The following is a 19916-nucleotide window of genomic DNA, read 5'->3' on the forward strand; positions in this document are numbered from 1 at the left end:
CACACACACGCTGATGCTCACTCCTGTAATCCTAGCTATTCAGGAGGCTGAGAATCATGGTTCCAAGTCTGCTTGAACAGAAAGGTCCATGAGATTCTTATTTACAATGAATCAGAAAAAAGAAAAAGAAAAAAAAGCTGGAAGAAGAAGAGTGGTCCAAGAAGGAGAGCATCACTTTGAGCAAAAAAGCTGAATAAGAACTTAAGGTCTTGAGTTCAAGCTGCAGTTCTAGCATACACACACACACACACACACACACACACACACAATTAAACATTAAATAAGGATGCTTCAAATTGGGAGATATCAGGTACACAGGGGGATAATTATGTAAGAATCCTAGCAAAGAGGCCAGCCATGTTTAAGCCATGGAGAGAGACCAAGGGAAATGCTAGCCTGAAAAAACCATACATGATAATAAAGTTTGGTTGTTTGAGTCTCCTCAAATAAACAAGTTAGCTGGGCACTGGTGGTTCTCACCTGTAATTCTACCTACTCAGGAGGCTGAGATCTGAGGGATCACCGTTCAAAGCCAGCCTAGGCAGGAAAGTCAGTGAGACTCTTATCTCCAATTAACCACCAGAAAACCAGCAGTGGTGCTGTGGCTCAAAGTGGTAAAGTAGTAGACTTGAGCAAAAGCACTCAGAGACAGTGCCCAGGCCTCGAGTTCAAGCCTCATGACCAACAAAAAAAAAATTATGTTTGAATCAGGTGTGTTTGAAACATGACTGTAATCTTGGCACTGGGAAAGTTGTGGCAGGAGGGTCAGGAGTTCTAGGCCAGGCTGGTCGGCATGGAAAGAGGCTGTTTAACACATGCACAAACACACACTGTTGGATGACTACTTTGGGTATAAAGATGAACCTACTCAACCTGGATGATGTTAATTTTTCTTTTAATTTAAAAAGAAATGGAAACATTTCCGAGGGCTCCAAAAAGCTTTGTGACATCTCCACACGGTGTCTAGTGGTGCCTTATCCGTGAATGCTAGGTGGGAGTCAGTGGTTTGGGCGTGAATGGAGAAGGAGAGGAGGCACGGCTGACACGCGGCCTCTGGGCTGGGCATGCTCGTCATTGAAACCAGGCTCAAGTTCAAGGTGACTGAGGAACATTCTAGGTGGGAATGTCCAGATGGTCAGGCAGGAACCTGGCTACAGTGTAGGCTGCAGCCTACACAAGGGTGGCGGAAGGGATGGGGCAGTGTGTGACATGGAAAGGCTGGGCCCAGGAAGAGCAACGTGTGCAAGAGATGAGAAAAAACAACAGACAGCTGAGATGAAAGAAGCATGCAGGGTCACCAAAGGAGGGGCGTTGCCAATGGAGTCAGAACTAGAGAGGCCCACACAGGGGCGGCCATGCCTGGGCCCTGTGCTGAGGGCTCACAGGCAGCGTGGCATTGGCTTCGAGTTGGGGGTGATTGGAGGTGTAGAGACAGGGAGCGGGGTATCTGCCTCTTTCAGGCTGTGAGGGGATGGGGACAGCTTTGGGGGGGGCTAATGGCGGGCATGTGGGGGTGCTTCAGTGTCTTCCTGAGGCCCAGGTTGGGGGTGTGCAGACAAGAGGGGGGCTTTGGGAATGGGGGAAGCAGGATGGAACCAATGGGAGGTGGCCTGAGATGCTGCGGTTGCAGAGCTGGGGTGGCTCCTCAGAGGGGTCCCATAATCCCCTGGGCCCTCAGCCCCCCTGTGAATGATGCCTTTCCGGTTTCGGAATCTTCCGATGCGTGCACAGGGAAGATCCTGCCGGTCCCGGGGAGCATGTAGGCGCCCTGGGATGGAAAACTGCGGAGGAGGCAAACGATTGCCTATAAGTTGTTTTCTCCTTTTCAAAAAAATTTAAACCAATTTTATTTTTTTGGAGACAGGGTCTCAGTATGTAACCAGACTGGCCTCAAACTCTTGATCTTCCTGTCTCAGCCTCCAGAGGACATTTGTCACCCAGGACCATCTAAGCATTACCATTTAAAGCATTTATACGAATTCTGATCTCCTTTACTGGTGTTAAACCACTATTAACCTGTTCTAGTGATGGAAGGGTCAGATACAGACAATGAGGGAGAACCCTTCACTACAAAGCTCACAGGAATTATTCAAATTAATCTGAATGACCCTACTTGACCATATGCTTCCAGTGGAAATCATAATAAAGGCTCTCCATCCCTCTGTCTCTTCCTTTCTCTGCCTCCTGGTTGGGCAACCCTGTGTGTCCCTGCTTGGCGTATCTCCTGCACTTGCCACACTGCCCTTTATGTCATTTCTGGGGGTTGAAACACAAGGCCTCGTGCATTTTTAAGCCCATGCTCTACCACCAAGCTGCACTCCCAATGCCTCCTACATTTTACCTAAGGGATACTTGAATATGAGAAGTCTCATGATAGTCATTCCTGAGCCTGAATGATATACCATACCTGATTAAAATAAATCCCAGGTACACTTAAAATAGCTCCCGACAAACCCAGTCATTGGATATAGCCTGCTCCTAGAGAACGGATGTCACCTTGGATGAGGCAGCTGACATTGGCAATTCCCAGAGGGGGACCGAGCTGTGAGCTGTCAGCTGGGGCCTTGAGTCTACCATGCAGAAGGGGGCTCCTGGATGAAAGATGAAAGATACTTAGAACATACTGTTTGTCGGAAGGAGCAAGCCAAAGGGAAGGATTGAAGATGCAGTAAAGGGAAAGAGTAGAACGGAGCTGGGGGAGTGTGAGGACCCAGGAAGAGGGAGGAGCCTTGGACTCTGGGAAGGAGGATGTTTCCATTGTGCTGGAAGGAAGAAGGAGGGAATCAGGGGACTGCTACCCATGGCTTGTTTCTTCCCCGCCTCCCCCAAGCCCAGACACAAAAGAGAAAGGATTAAGAAAGAGAGATAGGAAGGTTTATTGGGAGCAAGGAAGTTATATAAGTATGGGAGAATGGGAAGGCTAGAACTTCCCTACAGAATTGCCAATCAAACTGTGTGACTTTGAGGACTCGATAGAAGGGTAAAGACTGTCACTTTTCTGTGATCACCAGTTGCTTGGCATTGTGTGTTTCCTCAGCAGTGGAAGGACAGATAAAGGCAAGATGGATCCCTTGAGGACTGTGCCTCCGTCAGCTGGGGCCAAGGTAAAAGATGGTGCTGGGCTGGTTTTGAAAATGGTAGGCTGGAGGAGTCTCAACATGAAGGGAGGGAATGACAGAAGGGGAAAGCAGAATACAGGACTTGCTGGGGTTGAGCAGAGTAATGGAAAGAAATAGATGAATAGGGGAGGAAGAGCCTGAAGTCTGTGAGATTTCTCTCTCTCTCTCTCTCCCTCTCTCTTTCCCTCTCTCCTTCTTTCTTTTTTTATGCTGGTAATGGGGCTTGAACTCAGGGCCTGAGCATTGTCCTTGAGGTTTGTTTTTTTGCTCAAAACTAATGCTCTACCACTTGAGCTTTTCTACTTCTGGATATTTTGGTAATTAATTGGAGAAAAGAGTCTCACCAGCTTTCCCGTCAGGCTGGCTTAGAATCGCATTCCTCAGATATCAGCCTTCTGAGTAGCTGGTATTACAGGTGTGAGCCACAGACCTCCAGCTTTTATGAGATTTCTGGTTGCAGAAGTGAAGGTTCTGGGCAATGCTAGGTATCAGGGTGAGCCTTGAGGAGTGGAACAGGATCACAGAGGAGTGTGTGACTCTTAGGAAGAGAGGGCATCAAAGAACTAAGTGATTGAGAGTATTAGATACTCAGACCTGGGTCCATCTATCAGGGGTAAGCAACCATTTCTCTCCCAAAGGCCACTTGGAAATTTATATCATCATTCAAAAGCCACCCAAAACTATCAGTATAAGCAGATGGGTCTCAGGCACCCAATAGAATCCAACGAGATGCATATGTGTCTGCCTTGTCATGTACCAAATGATTTTATTGATTAGAAAGCCCACAGGGTGAAGGTTTTCTAGCTCTGTTAGAGGATGCTGACAACTGAGTAAAGAACATGGGGATTTTCATTGAGTCTCAAAGTCATGGGGGAAGTGGGACCAAGTGGACTACAGATGGCCCTGATAGGAGCGTATAGAAAACCACGTCCTCGGGAGCTGGAACAAGTCCTTTCATGTCAGCTGTAATGACTGTGCCCCAGGAGGGTGACTTTCCACTCCTATCCTACATTCATAGCTCACTTATTTAAGTCATGTGTTATTCTACCTTGTCTCCGTTTACAAGGTCTTCAAGATAAGAATGGGGTTTTTTTCTTTAAAATGAATTTTAGAACAAAGTGAGCTTGAGAAACTGTCATGTCATTTCACAGAGCTGCATGGAATCTGCAAATAAATATAGCTGGGCTGAGGAGGACAGCCTCCTGAAGGACATTGTGACCATGTAGAGAGATTCTTAGTGTTTCTTCTTTTTCTTTGTCTTCTGGCTACCTATTCTCTTCTCTTCCAATCTATTTAATCTATTATATCTTCTGACTTGTGATAGCAAAACATGTTAATTTTAGAATATTTTGAGGGAAAAGAATAAAGGAGCAAGCACAAAAACAAGACTCTAATGTTCTTCCAAAATAATCACGCAGAGCTCCAGTACTCAAAAGCAACCTCTGTAAAAACATCACTTGTTTGTATTCAGGATCTTTAATTTCATCTTCTTAAGTCAACTATCTAAATATAATTATGTTTTTGTTGGTCATGAGGCTTGAACTCAAGGCCCAGGCACTGTCTCTGAGCTCTTCAGCTCAAGGCTAGTGCTCTACCACTTTGAGCCACAGTGCCACTTCTGGTTTTCTGGTAGTTAATTGGAGATAAGTCTCACTGATTTTCATGCCCGACTTGGCTTTGAACCACAACCTTTATATCTCAGCCTCCTGAATAGCTAGGATTACAGGCATGAACCACCAGCTAATTTATTTATTTTAGGGGGCTCACAAAACCAAAATTTATTATCTTGTATAAGTTTTGTCAGATTGTTGTTGGGGCTGGCATCTTCCTCAGTCTCTCTCTATGGCTTACACATGGGTGCCTCTTTGCTAGGATTCTTACATAATTATCATCTGATATCTCTGACATCTCTCAATTTGGAGAATCCTTATTTGTTTCTGTTGTGTGTGTGTGTGTGTGCGTGCACACGCATGTGCACGTGTGTATGCTAGAACTGCAGCTTGAACTCAAGAACTTATGCTCTTATTCAGCTTTTGGGCTCAAAGTGTTGCTCTCCCTCTTTAGCCACTCTTCTACTTCCATTTTTTTTCTTTTTTTCTTCCCGATTCATTGGAAATGAGAGTCTCATGGACTTTTCTGCTCAAGCTGACTTGGAACCATGATTCTCAGCCTCCTGAATAGCTAGGATTACAGGAGTGAGCATCAGCACCTGTGTGTGTGTGTGTGTGTGTGTGTGTGTGTGTCTGTGTCTGTGTCTGTGTCTGTGTCTGTGTTGGTCCTTGGGCTTGAATTTGAGTTATTTTGCTCAATGGTAATGCTGTATCACTTTGGGCCTTTTGGTGGTTAATTAGGCATAAGAGTCTCACAGACTTTCCTGCCTGGGCTGGCTTTGAACTACGATCTTTGTATTTCAGCCTCCTGAGTAATGCCTGCCTTTCCATGAGACTCTTACTCTTATTTTTAAAAACTTTTTTTCTATTAAATTTAAGAAATTTATGAGAATATAATCATATAGAAATAGAATCAGCAAATACTGTCGCTTTAGCTCGTGCTTTGTAACCTTCTCGTTGTGTTTAACTTGATGCTGTTCTGCAGATGTCATCTGGGACCCTGTGCATCCCTTCTCTACCTTCTCTGCCCTACAGGCAGCCCCCGGAGGCTGACTAGGAGAAACCCATCCTCTGACTTCCTTTGGGTCTGCAGATAAAGAGGACAAAGAGCGTGAGGACAGGGTATTTGTCTCAAGCCACCTACTCACCTTGAGCTGCCTCTGGCCAACCCAACTGAAGGTCACTACAGGTTATCTTTTTTCTCGAGGTCTTTGGAACACCCTCTGTCTGTGATGGGAGTGGGCAGGCGGAGACAGTGTGACCTCCTTGTGTCTGTAGTGGGGGAGGATGAGGAGCAGAGCGTATTCTTTCTCCAATGAGCAGTCGAGCAGTGCTGTCAGATGTAATCTAACTTAGAAGTACAACACATGGACACATTAAAAATACAACAATCCATGGCTAAATGGAAGTAGAAAACAGGACATGTACATAATCTCAAAGATTTTTTCCTCCTGAATACCGAGTGATCACACAGAGAAAAGTAGTGAGTTTATATATAGAGTCCTGGCAGACAGAAGCTCAGCCATGAGATAAAGGTCAGCACTGGTTATGTGCTCTGACATAGTGCACCCCATAGTACCCCTGCTCAGCGCACCCCTCCCCAGCAATGGGGCAGCCACTCCCTAGGACTGTGGAAGAATATTCTGACCACCGTATTTTGGAAGTATCAAAGTCATAGGAAACAAAGCAAGAGCCAGAAACTCATGGATCGGGGCTGAGGATGTGTGGTAATGAATACAACATAGGTCCTGAATTCAGTCCTAAAACAGAGAAAGGCAACACTTGTGAAATCTGCATGAACTCTGCAGTTCCACCAAGAGTAGAGTACCAGCTAGATGCTAGTGGTCACGCCTGTCGTCCTAGGTACTCAGGAGGCTGAGATCAGAGAGGATGAAGGTTCAAAGCCAGCCCAGGCAGAAAAGTCCACGAGAGCCTTGTCTCCAATTAACTACCAAAAAAGCCGGAAGTGGAGGTGCAACTTAAGTAGTAGAACATGTCAGCCTTGAATGAAAAAAGCTGAGGGACAGTGCCCAGGACCTGAGTTTAAGGCCCAGTACCAGTACAAAAACCAAAACCAAAACAGAATGGGGTCTGAGGTGTAGTTTTTATTCTGGTAGCAGAATTGGCTTCTGCAAAAACTATCTTCAGGACAGCTGGGACTGTTAGAGACCGTGGGTTGGTCTAGGGTCTGGGGAAACTGTGCATGGAGTCAGGAGATTAACTTGGCTTGGGGCCCTACTAGGTTCCACTGAGTAATTTGGGACCCTGCTGCTCCTCTCAGAGGCACTTAATGGGCCTGGGAATGCTATTCTCCTAGGCTCGTCTACATCCTCCCTTTCCCACATGTACTTCTGGGATGTTGGAGGTTTTCTAACTTGATTTGTAGGAATGCTTTACAAACTCCAAATGTGGATTTTTTACTGCAAATATGATACAGTATTATCTAGATATATATTAATAACACATTATATACATGCAATATATTATATACATATTATATATATGTATATATATTATATACATATTATATACATATTATATACATGCAATGAGAGAAAATATTTTTGTCAAACCTATGGATCATTCCTTGTATAGTTTATGGTTTATTTGTTGGGTTCCCCCCCACAACAAATTTCTTTCTTTGCCTTAAGGTCATGGAGATAATTCTCCTCCACCTCCTCCTCCTCCTCCTCCTCCTCCTCCTCCTTCTCTTCCTCCTCTTCCTCCTCCTCTTCCTCCTACTCCTTCTCCTCCTCCTCTTCCTCCTCTTCCTCCTCCTCTTCCTCCTCCTCCTTCTTCTTTTTCTTGTTGTTGTTTGTCATGGGCCTTGAACTCTGGGCCTGGGTGCTGTCCCTGAGCTCTTCAGCTCAAGGCAAGTGCTCTATCACTTGAGCCACAGTGCCACTTCTGGTTTTCTGGTGGTTAATTGGAAATAAGAATCTTATGGGCTTTTCTGCCTATGCTGGCTTTGAACTGTGATCCTCAGATCTCAGCCTTCTGAGTATCTAGGATTACAGGTGTGAGCCACAGCACCCAGCTCTGGATTTTTTTTTCTAAAGGTACAAAAGGATCTTATCTTAGTATTTTAGTTTTTAATCTACCTGAAATTTGTTCTGGGTACAATATAGCTTCACCATCTAATTTTACTTTTTCCAGTGGAATTCCATTGTCCCAGCACTACTTATCAGGCTGTCCTTCCTCTGATGTCACATGTCACCTCTGTCAGGTAAGAAGGTTTGTAATAGGAAGCATAAAACAGTTCTGGGTATCTGCAACAGATACCCAGGCACTCGGGGCTCATGCCTGCAAAACTAACTACACAAGAGGCTGAAATCCTAGGATTGTGGTTTGAAGTCAACCCAGGCAGACAAGAGTCCATAAGGCTCTTATCTCCAATGATCTTCCAAAAGATTGGAAGTGGAACTGTGGCTCAAATGGTAGAGCACTAGCCTTGAGACAAGAAGCTCAGGGACAGTGCCCTGACTCTGAGTTCAAGCCCCAGATTGGCACACACGCACACACATGTGCACACACACATGCACACACACATGCACACACGCACACACACACATACACACACAAATCTTTATATTGTTCAGCATCTATTTTATTTCAGGTTCTCTGTTTCTTTTATTAGATCAAAGTATTTCAAAGCTTCATAAGTAACAAATAACTATTCTTGTATCAGACATGTAAAGCTATCCTGTCTGGTAAAGGTGTGTTGGAAGTCCGTCTTCCACTGTGAAACAAGCCATCATTGCCGCCATTTTCCCGTTCATGTCAACATCCTTGATCTAGCCACAGACGCTTCCTTGGATTGCCCTGTGGACTTGTGGAAAGATCTTTCCAATTCCTCATTAAGAGCAAGTTAAATGAAGGTTTTAACGTGTGTGTGCATCTATATCTATGTCTATATATCTGTGAGTGGCAATTTCACCTTTTGAAAAGCTGCTTCTTTTTTTTCTTTCATCAATTGTGGGGCCTGAACTCTGGGCCTGGGCACTGTCCCTCAGCTCTACCACTTGAGCCACAGTGCCACTTCTGGCTTTTTCTGCTTATGTGGTGCTGAGGAATTGAACCTAGGGCCTCATGAATGCAAGGCAATCACTTTACCACAGATCCACTTTCCCAGCCCTGAAAAGCTGTTTCTTTAGCAGTCACAAATCAATAACCTGTGGCTTTTAACAAACACAAAGAGATCCCTTTAGAACTGTGATTGACTTCTAGAAGCTCTTCCACCAAAACAGTTAGAATAGCAGCCAACTTACATGTACATGGACCATATTTACAGCAGTATCCATGGCTGCACTCTGACTGGCCAGAAATACAGACCAACAATTCAGATTCTCCCATGCATCTATCTACACCTTCCAAGGGAATTTTCAACACTGTGATAACAATGTACTCAATAATGGATATACATTATATAATATTATATATATGTATATATATATACACACACAGCATGTGTGTGTGTGTGTGTGTGTGTGTGTGTGTGTGTGTTTGGCTTAACCCAATCCTATGCCACACCAGGACACACAGCCTATTACCCACTACTTAGTTTATTCCTTTATCGCAGCTCTTACCTCAGGTTCTCTTGTCTTACTGTTGGTTACTGTTGGGTCTTTTCCAGGAAGACCCAAAGGCACACCAGGTGCTGCCTGTATCATGGTGATAACCACCGGAGCTCAGACCACTGCTCTGTGTGTGACTGTCCCAGCCCACACTGACCCCAGCTGAGGCCACATTTGTTTTTCTGACAGTCCCTGGAAAGTGGTAAGGGGCCAAACACCCTCAGACATTGGTTGCAACTGGCCTGGAAAAGACTTTAGGGATAGATCAATCAATTGGATGAGAGAAACGAATGGAAAGAACTCTAGAGATTATCTACCAATAGATTATCTATTCATTAATGAATGCCAAGAACTCTAGGAGACAAGGTAGTGTCCAAGAGCATCCAGAGGGTGGCTCCAACATGTGCTGTGACCGCTGCAGTTCAGAGGAGCCGTGACTGGAACAGACAGAGCTCTCTGCACGGAGGGGCACCTGTGTCCACAGGCCTTTGAGCAAAGGCTCAGCGAATCCTCTTGCAAGGGCTGAGAACACAGGCTTAGGAGGCAGAGCAGTTGGGCTAGGATCCAGCTCTTCCACTCACTAGCTGTGTGGCCTTGGAGGATCTACATTCTCAGTCCCACCGAACTTCGGGTGAGCACATGGCGTCAGGCGGGTCAGGTGCTCACCTGCGTTTGGTACGTGGAAAGTGCTCAAAAATCGATGCTGCTGTTGTCATGGGAACAGCCAGAGTGGCACAAGCTGCCAGTGGAGCAGGACCCCTGGAGGCTGAGAGCAGAGGCGAGAGGGCACTCTACCGTCACCCTTCCTTTCTACATGGCTCCTTGCAGACAGCCAGCCCCGGCAGCCTGCTAGACCACTGTCTGCATTGCAGCTTCCTCTGGAAGCGCTTCTAGAAGAAAGCTGACCCTACCTAACTGTGCCTCTGTGGACCCATAGCCCCAAGGACCCCTGGATGGCAGGAAGCATCCTGAAGAGTTGTCCTTCTACACTGTTCTGGGCACCAACTGGTACCTCATGAGCTGCCGCCTGCCATCTTGGAGCTTTGTTTTATTCTTCTTGTGGAGCTAAGGATTGACGTCAAGTACTACCCACGCCGGGCAAGTTCCACACCCAGCTACACCCTGGAAGGAACGTGTATCTTATGTAACTTGGTTCCCAGTTTATTTAACATTCTTCCTGGGTTTTTTTGTTTTGTTTTGTTTTCGATGTATATGTGTGTGCAAGGAATGAGACTTGAACTCAGGGCCTGGGGTGCTGTCCCTTAGTTTTTTTCCACTCTAGGCTGGCACTCTACCACTTGAGCCACACCTCCACTTCTGGCTTTTTGTAGAGCCATTGGCCTAGTGAGTACAAAGCCCTGGGTTCAAACTCCAGGACCACCAAGGAGGAGGGGGAGATGGAGAATAAAAGGCATGATCAACACGCCCTCCCCTCTCCCCTGGAGCCCTCTGTGTCTGACTGCCCGGCTGCATGGCAGGCGCATCTGGCTGCTCTCCTCCCTTGCTCTGGGGTGAGCTCCCAGCAGGAAGTGCTCATCCTGTCACCCTTGTGCCTTTGCCCCTTGCCAGTGCATGTCACTCATCTGTGTTTGTGACACTGTCAGGCCTGATGGCTCATGAGAGTCCCTGGGGAAGCATTGAAAAGCACAGAGACAGCGAGCATGGCCCTCAGGGTCAGACTGGCATTGCTGGGGGTTGAAGCCAGGTGCTGCTATTTCCAGAGCCTCGGTGGGTGGGTGATGGAGCCTGCAGCCTGGGTTGAGAACCCCGAGTCAGTGTGTGCATGTCCATGGATGCCTGGCTGTTTCCCTCCGGAGGAGTTCTCTGAAGGGAACACAAGGTTGGGAGTCCAGGTGTGGTTTGTTAAACCACAGCAGGAGACGCAGGTCCTGAATCCAGGAACTGGTCCCGGACTTGGTCACCTGCTGCAGGGATCTTGCCCGTGTGGGTGGAGCCTTCTCTGCAGATTCCTCAGCATGGGCTGGCGCCCCAGAGCCCTGGGCTTGAGCTCAGCCAGCTGGCCTGTGGTTGCTCCTTTTCTTCTGTAGACGCTGGCCACACTGTTGGGGGAGGGGAGGTTCCAAATCCTCCCAGATTGGGAACTCGGGGCAAGCTCATCGTTCCTATCTTTTGAGCTCAAATATTGGACACCCATCTCCTGACACTGGTCCCTGGTACGCTTCATGTCCCTTCTGCCTGCCAACCTCCCATTCATTGTCCCTGGAAAAGCAAGAGGGACAGGAAGAGAAACGGCTTCGCTGCGCTACACTTTAATTCAGAATTCAAAAGAGGAATGCTGGGAAATCCTCCCATGCTTCTTTTCTGATTCTCTCCCACCCAATGTATGTACTCCTCCCTTCTGGAACTTTCTCCAACTGCCTTCCCAACAGCCAACTGCCGTCCCCTCTCCTGTGCTCCCTCAGGAATAGTCCCTGACACTCCCAGACTCACAACACCAGCAGACCCTGCCTGCCATAAGGGTCCAAACTGAGGGGCACCCTGGAGGAAACGCCCCGGCCGCCCCCAGCCTGGACGCCAGCTGCCGGCTCTGGGTAAGTGTCAACTCTTCTTGCCTGTGATATGAGGTAAGGAGAGAGAGAGAGAGACAGACAGACAGGCAGAGACACAGACAGAGGTGCCTTGGCCCGAGAGCTGGCATCAACTAGTGTGAGGTGCCCATTCTATCGCCACACTAATAGTTTGAGGACGTCATCATGGCATGTCTGGGTGCATGTCTCTGGAAGCAAACATTTCTGCCCTCAAGACTCAAGTGTGTTTCTCCCTGCTCAGGTTCTGGGCTGTATTGAGCATTGCTGGCCTTAGCAGGCCTTTGTTTGTTTTTGTCAGTCGTGGGGCTTGAACTCTGGGCCTAGGCACTATCCCTGAGTTCTTTTGCCCAGTGCTAGTGGGCTACCACTTTGAACCATCAGTTCCACTTGTAGTTTTCTGGTGGTTTATTGAAGATAAGAGTCTTACGGGCTTTCTTGCCCTGGCTGGCTTCGAACTGCAATCAGATCTCAGTCTCTCGAGTAGCTTGGATTACAGGTGTGAGTCACTGGGGCCCAGCCAGGCCTTACTTCTGACAGACTCATCAAGCCTTTTCTGTGTGTGTGTGTGTGTGTGTGTGTATGTGCCCTAATTTTCTCTTCCATGAGAGAGGAACAAGAATCTCTATTTCCTCTCATTTTTTGAGGTGTGAGGAGCACGAGGTGGGATCTGTACTTGACCAAAGAACAAGGTTTAATTTTGGTGAAGTCCAATTTATCTGTGTTTGCTTTCATTGCCTGTGCTTTGGGTGTCATATATAAATCATTCCCCGGCCCAATGCCTCGAATGTTTCCCCTGTGTTTTCTTCTAGGAGTCGTATAATTTTAGCCCTTAACAGTTAGATCCTTGGTGCATTTGGAGTATGGTGTTTGGGGAGTTCTTCTGCATGTGGCTATCCATTTGTACCAGTATCCTGCGTTGAAATGTCTGTCCTTCCCTCACCCAGTGTTCTCTGCACCTACTAACATTACTGAAAATCTTTTGAACATGACATATGAAAGTTTATGTATGGGTTTTCTGTTCTATTCCAAGGGCCTCTTTGTCTTTGTTAGTATCACATCGAAGACTCGAGCTCTGTTGGAAATTTTGAAATAAAAAAAATGCTAGTCTTCCAACTATGTTCTTTTTCTTCAGTGCTAAGGATAGGACCCAGGACTTGGCTCATGCTAGGCAGGTTACTGTGCCACTGAGCTACATGCCCAACCAACCTCCAATGATGTTCTTTTCATGACTGTTTGGCAACTTGAAATCCTTGAGATTACATGCAGATTTTAGGATAGACTTTTCTGTCTTTGTAACAAACACCATTGGGAATTTGATAGAGCTTGCATCTATGAACCTCTGTGGATAATTTGTCATCTCTAATAAAATGGTCTCCTAAGCCGTGCACCTGGTTAATCTTTACATTTATCCCTTTAATTTCTTTCAGCAACATTTTGTAGCTTGCAGTGTGCAAGTCTTTTACTTCCTTGGTTCAGTTTATCCCTGGTGTGTTATTTTTGGTGCTATTGTAAATAGAGTTGTTTCACTAATTTCCTATTGAGTTTCTTTATTGTTAGAGACCCAAAATGCATTTGATTTTTGAATGTTGATTTTGTATTCAACTTTGTTGAATTTGCTTATTAGCTCTAACACAGCTTTTCTCTCTCTCTTTTTGAATTATTAGGATCTTTTCTAAGATTATTTCAGCAGTAGACAGAAATCATTGTATTTCTTAGGGTCTTTCCCTTCCTTCTAGCCCTGTCTTCCTTTTTTCCTTCTTCCTTCCTTTCCTTCCTCCCTTCCTCCCTCTCTCCCTCTCTCCCTCCTTCCCTTCCTTCCTCTTTCCCTCCCTCCCTCCCTTTCTTCCTCCCTGCCTTCTTCCCTCCCTCCCTCCCTCTCTCCCTCTCTCCCTCCCTCCCTCTCTCCCTCCTTCCCTCTTTCCCTTGTGCTCTCCTTCCCTCCCTCCCTTCCTTGTTCTGAATGCTCATGCTCTCCAGGTGGGTGCTCAGTTCATTGTTGGAAGGGTTTTGATTACTGCTTCAATCTCCTTACTAGACACAGGCCTGTTTCTATTTCATTCAATTCCTTCATAATTTAGTTTTCAGTGGGTGTTATGCTTCTGGGAATTGGTCTATGTTATCTAGGTCATCCAGTTTGTTAAATAACCAATGACTTTGTTACATTGATCATACCAATCTTCTACAAACCTTTTCATCTCCGTAAAATGGCATTTATTTAAGTTCTTCATTTCTGAAAATTGTGTTGTCAGGCCCCAGCTTTCATTTCTGATTTTTAGGAATTTGAGTGTTCTAAAGTTGGTCTGTTTCGTGGATGTTTTTCAAAGAGCCACCTCTTGGTTTTGTTGATTTTTCCCTATTGTTTGTCTTTTCTCTGTTTTATTTAGGAACAACTACTTCCTCTCTCCCTCCCTCCCCACCCCCTTTGGAGATACTCAGAGCTTGCTAGGCAAAGTGCTCTATCATTTGAGCCAGTCTTTTTTTGCTTTAGTTTTTTTTCCCCAGATAGAGTCTTATTTTTCTTGCCTGGACCAGCCTAGGCTGAAATAGTTTTATGGCTTCTGCATAGCTGGGATGACAGATGCACATCTTTTTTATTTTTATAGCTTCAGCCTTTGAAGTTTATGAAGGGTTGTTCTGTGACCTAACATACGCTCTGATTTGGGAATGACCAGGAGGACACGTGCATGCTGCATTCTGCCACTGCGCCTACTCATCTGCCCATGTCTGCTCCATCCACTTGGTTCTCCGTGTTGTTTAATTCCTCTATTTCTTTATTGGTTTTTCTGGTTACTCTAGCCATATTTCAGAATAGACTATGGAAAGCTGGGCATGCTGGCACACGTGTGTGATCCTGGGCATTTGTCTGGGCTTGGGAGTCACAGGGAGTCCCTGAGGAAATGACCCTCGGCTGCCAGCAGAGGGTGTGGGCCTTGAGAGCCTCGCCTTGAAGGCTCTGGTGTGAGAAGAGCCCCCAGAGACCAGGTAGCAAGTGGCTAGCGAGGCAGGAAGAAGCAGACTGTGCAGGGCATTGTGGGCCACATGGAGGATTCTGGGCCTTCTCCCTTGATGGAGGGAAATACAGGGGTAGAAATGGGAGGATAGCAGCACAGCAGGAGGCAGTAGAAAGGGATTAAGAGTGAGCGACTGAAGTGGTTGAGCACCTGCCTAGCAAGCACTAGGCACTGAGTTCAATCAAATGAATGGCTAAGAGTGTGTACCCTCCCTAAGTTCAAATCCCTGCTCTGTCCTTTACCCGCGGTCAGGTGAGCTAGCCTCTCTGTACCTGTCTCCTCCCGTGTATAAAGGGGTGAAGGTGTGCAGGACATTTGGCATCCGGATGATGAGTCATGTGGGGTCACATGGTGAGGGGGACTCGCTGTGGCCAGTGGGCTTGGCAGAAGTGACCCCCCTCCCCGCCACCCCTGGACTCCTCCACGCCAGGCAGCTGTTGTACATCCGGGCTAAGAGCCATTGGCACCCAGCGAAAGTCCTGGCTTTGGGAGCGGCTATGTCAGCGGGAGCTCTGGGCCTCTGGCTTGGGCTGTCCTGGGAGTTGCCTGTCACTGGTGTCCGGGAGCTGCCCGAGGACCCCGCTCGCAGGGCCTGGCCTAGGACCAGGTGACAGGTGAAGTACTTGGATGAACCGGAAGTTATGGAGGCCTGACTGTGTGCCTAGCACCCGAGCCCTGGTTTTATACAAGTTCCACTGGGGACGGGGGGGGGGGGGGGGGGAGGATCCTGAGGAGTGGGGGCAACTGGTCATGCTCCCAGGAGACTGCGGATGGAGAAGGAAATGTAATTTGTGGCTCCAAACAGGGCCTGTCCTCATCTGTCCCTGTGTCTGTCTGACTCTGTCTCTGTGTCTGTCTCTCTTCTCTGTATGAGAGTTTGAACGGGGGGGGGGGGGGGGGGCTTCTCACTTAGTAGGCAAGCACTCGGCCAATTATGCCACGGCCCTTTTGTTTGTATTTTCTTTGTGAAATAAGATCTCACTCACGACATCCAGGCCCAGGCCCGGGGAGGTGGGTGGTTCTTAGCTGCAGGTGTCCACACAGCTGGCTGCCTTCCCCTCCCCCGCCCCCAGGTGAGGACAGGTAAGGTTTCACTCTGGCTTTTGTTCCAGGTGCCAGCGCGCTGGGCGATGAGGCTGCTGGCGGCAGCCCTGTGGCTGGGTCTGGTGCTGGTGGTCTCTGGGAACAAGGATGTCCCGTGCGTCTATGAGGCTCTGGCGGAGGCAGACACTGGGTTATGCAAGTAAGGAGGGGTGAGGCGGGCAGGGGGGAGAGGCCTGGGGAGGGCCCCCCCCACCGGGAGCAGGGGGCACCATGGGTCAGACAGGAAGCACTGCCGTGCGGTGGAGCAGCACCCAGAGGGTGACTTGGAAGCAGGCTTTGTCTTGCTTTCCAGAGACCGGTAAACACAGCAGGAGGGGGTGCCTGCTGGGACCCAGGAGAGAGGCCACCCCGGCCTGCAGTCCAGAGATCTTTGCAACCAAGCTGAGCTTTTAGTGAGATGTTGGAATCAGAACCTTCCTGTGAGAGAGAGTTTCTCCCCTGTCATGGGCCAGGCACGTTTGGCCAGGTAGCCTTGTCTCCTTGGAACCAAACCAGCTTCTGTCCCAGGAGTCTGTGGCTCAGCCTCTCCTTTGCTCAAACACCCTGGGTTAGAAAAGCCAGTCTTCCCTAGTTTATTTGCACGTGTGAAACTCGGACCATGGAAAGTGTTAGGGTCGTTTTAAGGAGGGGGGCGGGATGGGAGAGGATAATGGAGTGAGGGGAATTAGGATACATTGCAAGCATGTGTGGGAATGCACAGAGAAACCTCCCCTCCTCCTGCTAGGGGAGGGAAGGAAGGCCAGTCTTCTCCCTTCTCAGCTCACCTGCGGGGAGACCCCGTGCTAATCATTCACTTGCCTCTGGGCCTCAGTTGACTCATCCGAGAGATGAGGCTGATAATAGCCGTCTTGCACATGCCTGATCTGTGCGGATCGCCCCAAAGTTTCCATTCCTTGCACACACCCCTCCCGGTCCTTTATGCAACACAGGGTCCTGCTCTTCTTGCTCTATTCTCTAGGGCTCCCCCAAATCTATCAAGGGGAGCAGGAGAGCCCCTCAGATCTCAGGATGGAGTTGACAAAGTGTCCTGTCTGGGGAAACGGGGTACAGCCAGGGCTCCTGAGCAGGCAGGTTCCCCTGGACTCGAACCCCAGTTTTCATGGGTTTACACACTCGATGTAACTTCCATGTGGGCCATCCCAGGCTTCTCCTGACCTCCTCCTAGGTCAACTCGATCCTCTGACTTGCTGGTGAGCAGCTCTGGGCCATCTCCAGATCTAATGAACTGTGCCTTTGATGAGGCTGCCGGACAGGCCGGGGCGGTCCCTCCATGCTTGGCTGGCTGTGCCCCACAGACACGATGCAGGCAGGGGGCCGGGCCACACACCCCATCCCTGTGCCCTTTGGGGCCCCCCTTACCAGACAGTGATTTGCTGATGTCAGTTGTTCAGTGTGCGCACATGTGTGGCCGCGCGCGGCTGGTGCTGGGGATGGAAGCCAGGCTTTGGTCTCCCTAGGCAGCTGCCCTATTGCTCAAGCCGCATCCTCGGGCCTTTTGTTTGTTTGTGTGTTTAAGTTTTGAGACAGGGTCTCACTGACTTTACTCAGACTGGCTTCAAACTCGCAATCCTCCTCTTCCTGCCTCCTGAGTCCATAGTATTACAGGTGTATCCACCCTGCCTGGCTTAGTTAACTGTTTCAACGTTTGCAGTAGTCCTACTGAGCTAGAAAGACAGAGGGGGGAGGTGGAGGGGGGACTGCTGTGGAGGTAGGGAAGCCCCTCTGTCCCCCTCCACCCCTCCTCCCAGAGCCTCAGTTTCCCCCAGCCTGTGCTTGGGTGCTGACTCTCTGTCTACCCACGGAAGGACCTCTGTCTGCCTCTGTCATATCTGCCTACGGTGACTGGGAACTAAGGCCTAACCCAGCCGCACGATCCTTAAAATCCCATTAAGCAGAGTGAGAACAGGTGTGCGAAGATGTCTTCAAAAGTGCTGATCCAACAGGAAGCGTGCCCACGCGAACTGGTGAACACCCTATCACTGAGCCCAGGTGTCCAGCAAGCTGGGGTACCAAGCATCCTGGATCGGTCGCGTGCTGCCCGTGCGGTTCCCGCCCCCTTGGCTGGACCCTCTGGAGCTGTGGGAAGGGCAGAGGCAGAGAGCAGGACGGGGAGCAAAGCGGGACTCGCCACCAGGAAGCTGGCTTGGGCTTCCTCCTATCACCATGCCTTTAAAGACACGGCCCAAGCTGGCCTGATGACGCACCATCAGCCCACGGCGTCCACCCCCCTGCGTCCATGAACTCAACCGAACACAGACAGAAAATGGCCGGGGGGGGGGGAACGCATGTGTACTGAACATGTGCAGATTGCCTTTTGGCCTAATCCCTTCCATAGTATAACAACGATACTCGCAGCATTTGCCTTGTATTAAGTGTCCTAAGATGACCGAACTCAGCCGGGGCGAGGTGCGGTGTGGCTCGGTGATCAGGCCCTGGTCACTCCAAAAATAAAGTGTCCAGGAGGACTGCATATGTTCTGTGTAATCGCCATGGCGCTTTATATGCGAGACGGGAGCGTCTGAGAATCTGTATCCACGGGGGTGTTGGAACCCATCCCCGGTGAGGCTGAGAGACGTCGCTCTATTCTTAGGAAGTAAACACTGGTGATGGCTGGCCCCCTTAACAGAACGCCAGCCTCCATTCTAAATACTGGCCGGGGCCTCACTCCTCACGCTACCCCTGCGAGCCTGGCCCTGTGTCCCCAGTTTACAGCTAAGGAGACTGAGGCACGGGGGAGGCCAACCACTCTTGGGTCACACGACCAGTGAGGGCCAGGTTTCAGTTCGACTCTTTGTTCAGATGGAAGCCTTCCTGCGCCCCAGGCTCAGCAAAAACCCCGCATCGGGTGACCCCCCTCCCTCGCTCCTCTCCTCAGGGGCCTTGAAGTTTTCTACCCGGAGTTGGGGAACGTCGGCTGCATGGTTGTTCCTAAATGCAACAACTTTAGACGTAAGATCACCAGCTGGACAGAGCCGGTAGTCAAGTTCGCCGGTGCCTCAGAGGTGAGTGGGTTGGGGCTCCCTCTGGAGCCTTGAGATGGGGGGGCATGTCTGCGGGTACCAGGGGCTGTGGATGGAAGGTTTTTCTTCCTCCTCCTCCTCCTACCAGGGCCTGGGTGCTGTCCCTGAGCTTATTTTGCTCAAGGCTAGCACCCTACCACTTGAGCCACAGCACCACTTCCAGCTTTTTCTATGTATGTGGTACTGAGGAATCGAACCCAGGGCTTCATGCAGACTAGGCATAAGCGCTCTACCGCTAAGCCACCTTCCCAGCCCCGAGATGAGTTCTTCTTGTGCTCAGAGTCATCTGAAGTCAATCAGAGTGTTTTGGTAATTGGCAGCTATCTGTTTCTTTTCCTGAGAAATGGTCAGTATTATCCTGTTCTGGAATCTTCCCTGGGCTTGGAGGAGGAAGCAGGACTGTCCCAGAAGCTTCCTTCTGGTCTCCAGTTTCCTTGGTCCTCAGCTCCTAGGTGGGTCTCAGTGCCCCAAAGCCCGGGTGGAGGCCCACGCTCGCTTTGTGCGGAGCAATGTCAGGAGTCGCTACGCCGAGCAAACACTGGGACTGCAGAGCCCGGGTCACGAATGGAGGAGCCGCGGTCTGGATGGGACTTCTAGTTCTTTCTGGGTGACAGAGCAGGGAGAAGCCCCAGGGTTCTTCCAGTCTCACGACAGCGAGAAGGCGCAGGGCCCCTGGTCAGCCCAGGCCCAGTCTGGAGGCCAGCTTGATGGACGAGCGCCATCACCTGGGTTACTAAGAAGGGTGGGGTCCGTTGGTCTTTCTCCCTCTGAACGTGTTTCACTGTTTTTGTTTTCATTTTGTGCTGGTCCGGGGGCTGTCCCCAAGCTTCTTTGCTTAAGGCTAATGCTCTACCACTTGAGCCACAGCTCCTCTTTCAACTTTTGGGAAGTTCACTGGAGATAGAGTCCCATGGACGTTCCTGCCCAGG

At 49.0% G+C, this 19916-nt stretch overlaps 1 protein-coding gene across 1 annotated transcript in view; it reads left to right on the top strand.

Moving 5' to 3' along the window:
- The first annotated feature begins 15407 nt into the window (after positions 1–15407).
- Positions 15408–19916, top strand: part of Pebp4 (phosphatidylethanolamine-binding protein 4) — a 72826-nt gene continuing 68317 nt past the window's right edge. The window contains exons 1-3 of the mRNA XM_013034408.1: positions 15408–15477; positions 15976–16106; positions 18843–18969. Of these exons, the coding sequence (XP_012889862.1) occupies positions 15994–16106; positions 18843–18969 (240 nt within the window). The 5' untranslated portion in view covers positions 15408–15477; positions 15976–15993. The remainder of the gene's footprint in view (positions 15478–15975; positions 16107–18842; positions 18970–19916) is intronic.

The sequence above is a fragment of the Dipodomys ordii genome, unplaced genomic scaffold (genome assembly GCF_000151885.1).
Source record: "Dipodomys ordii isolate 6190 unplaced genomic scaffold, Dord_2.0 Scaffold189, whole genome shotgun sequence".
Lineage (NCBI taxonomy): Eukaryota > Metazoa > Chordata > Mammalia > Rodentia > Heteromyidae > Dipodomys > Dipodomys ordii.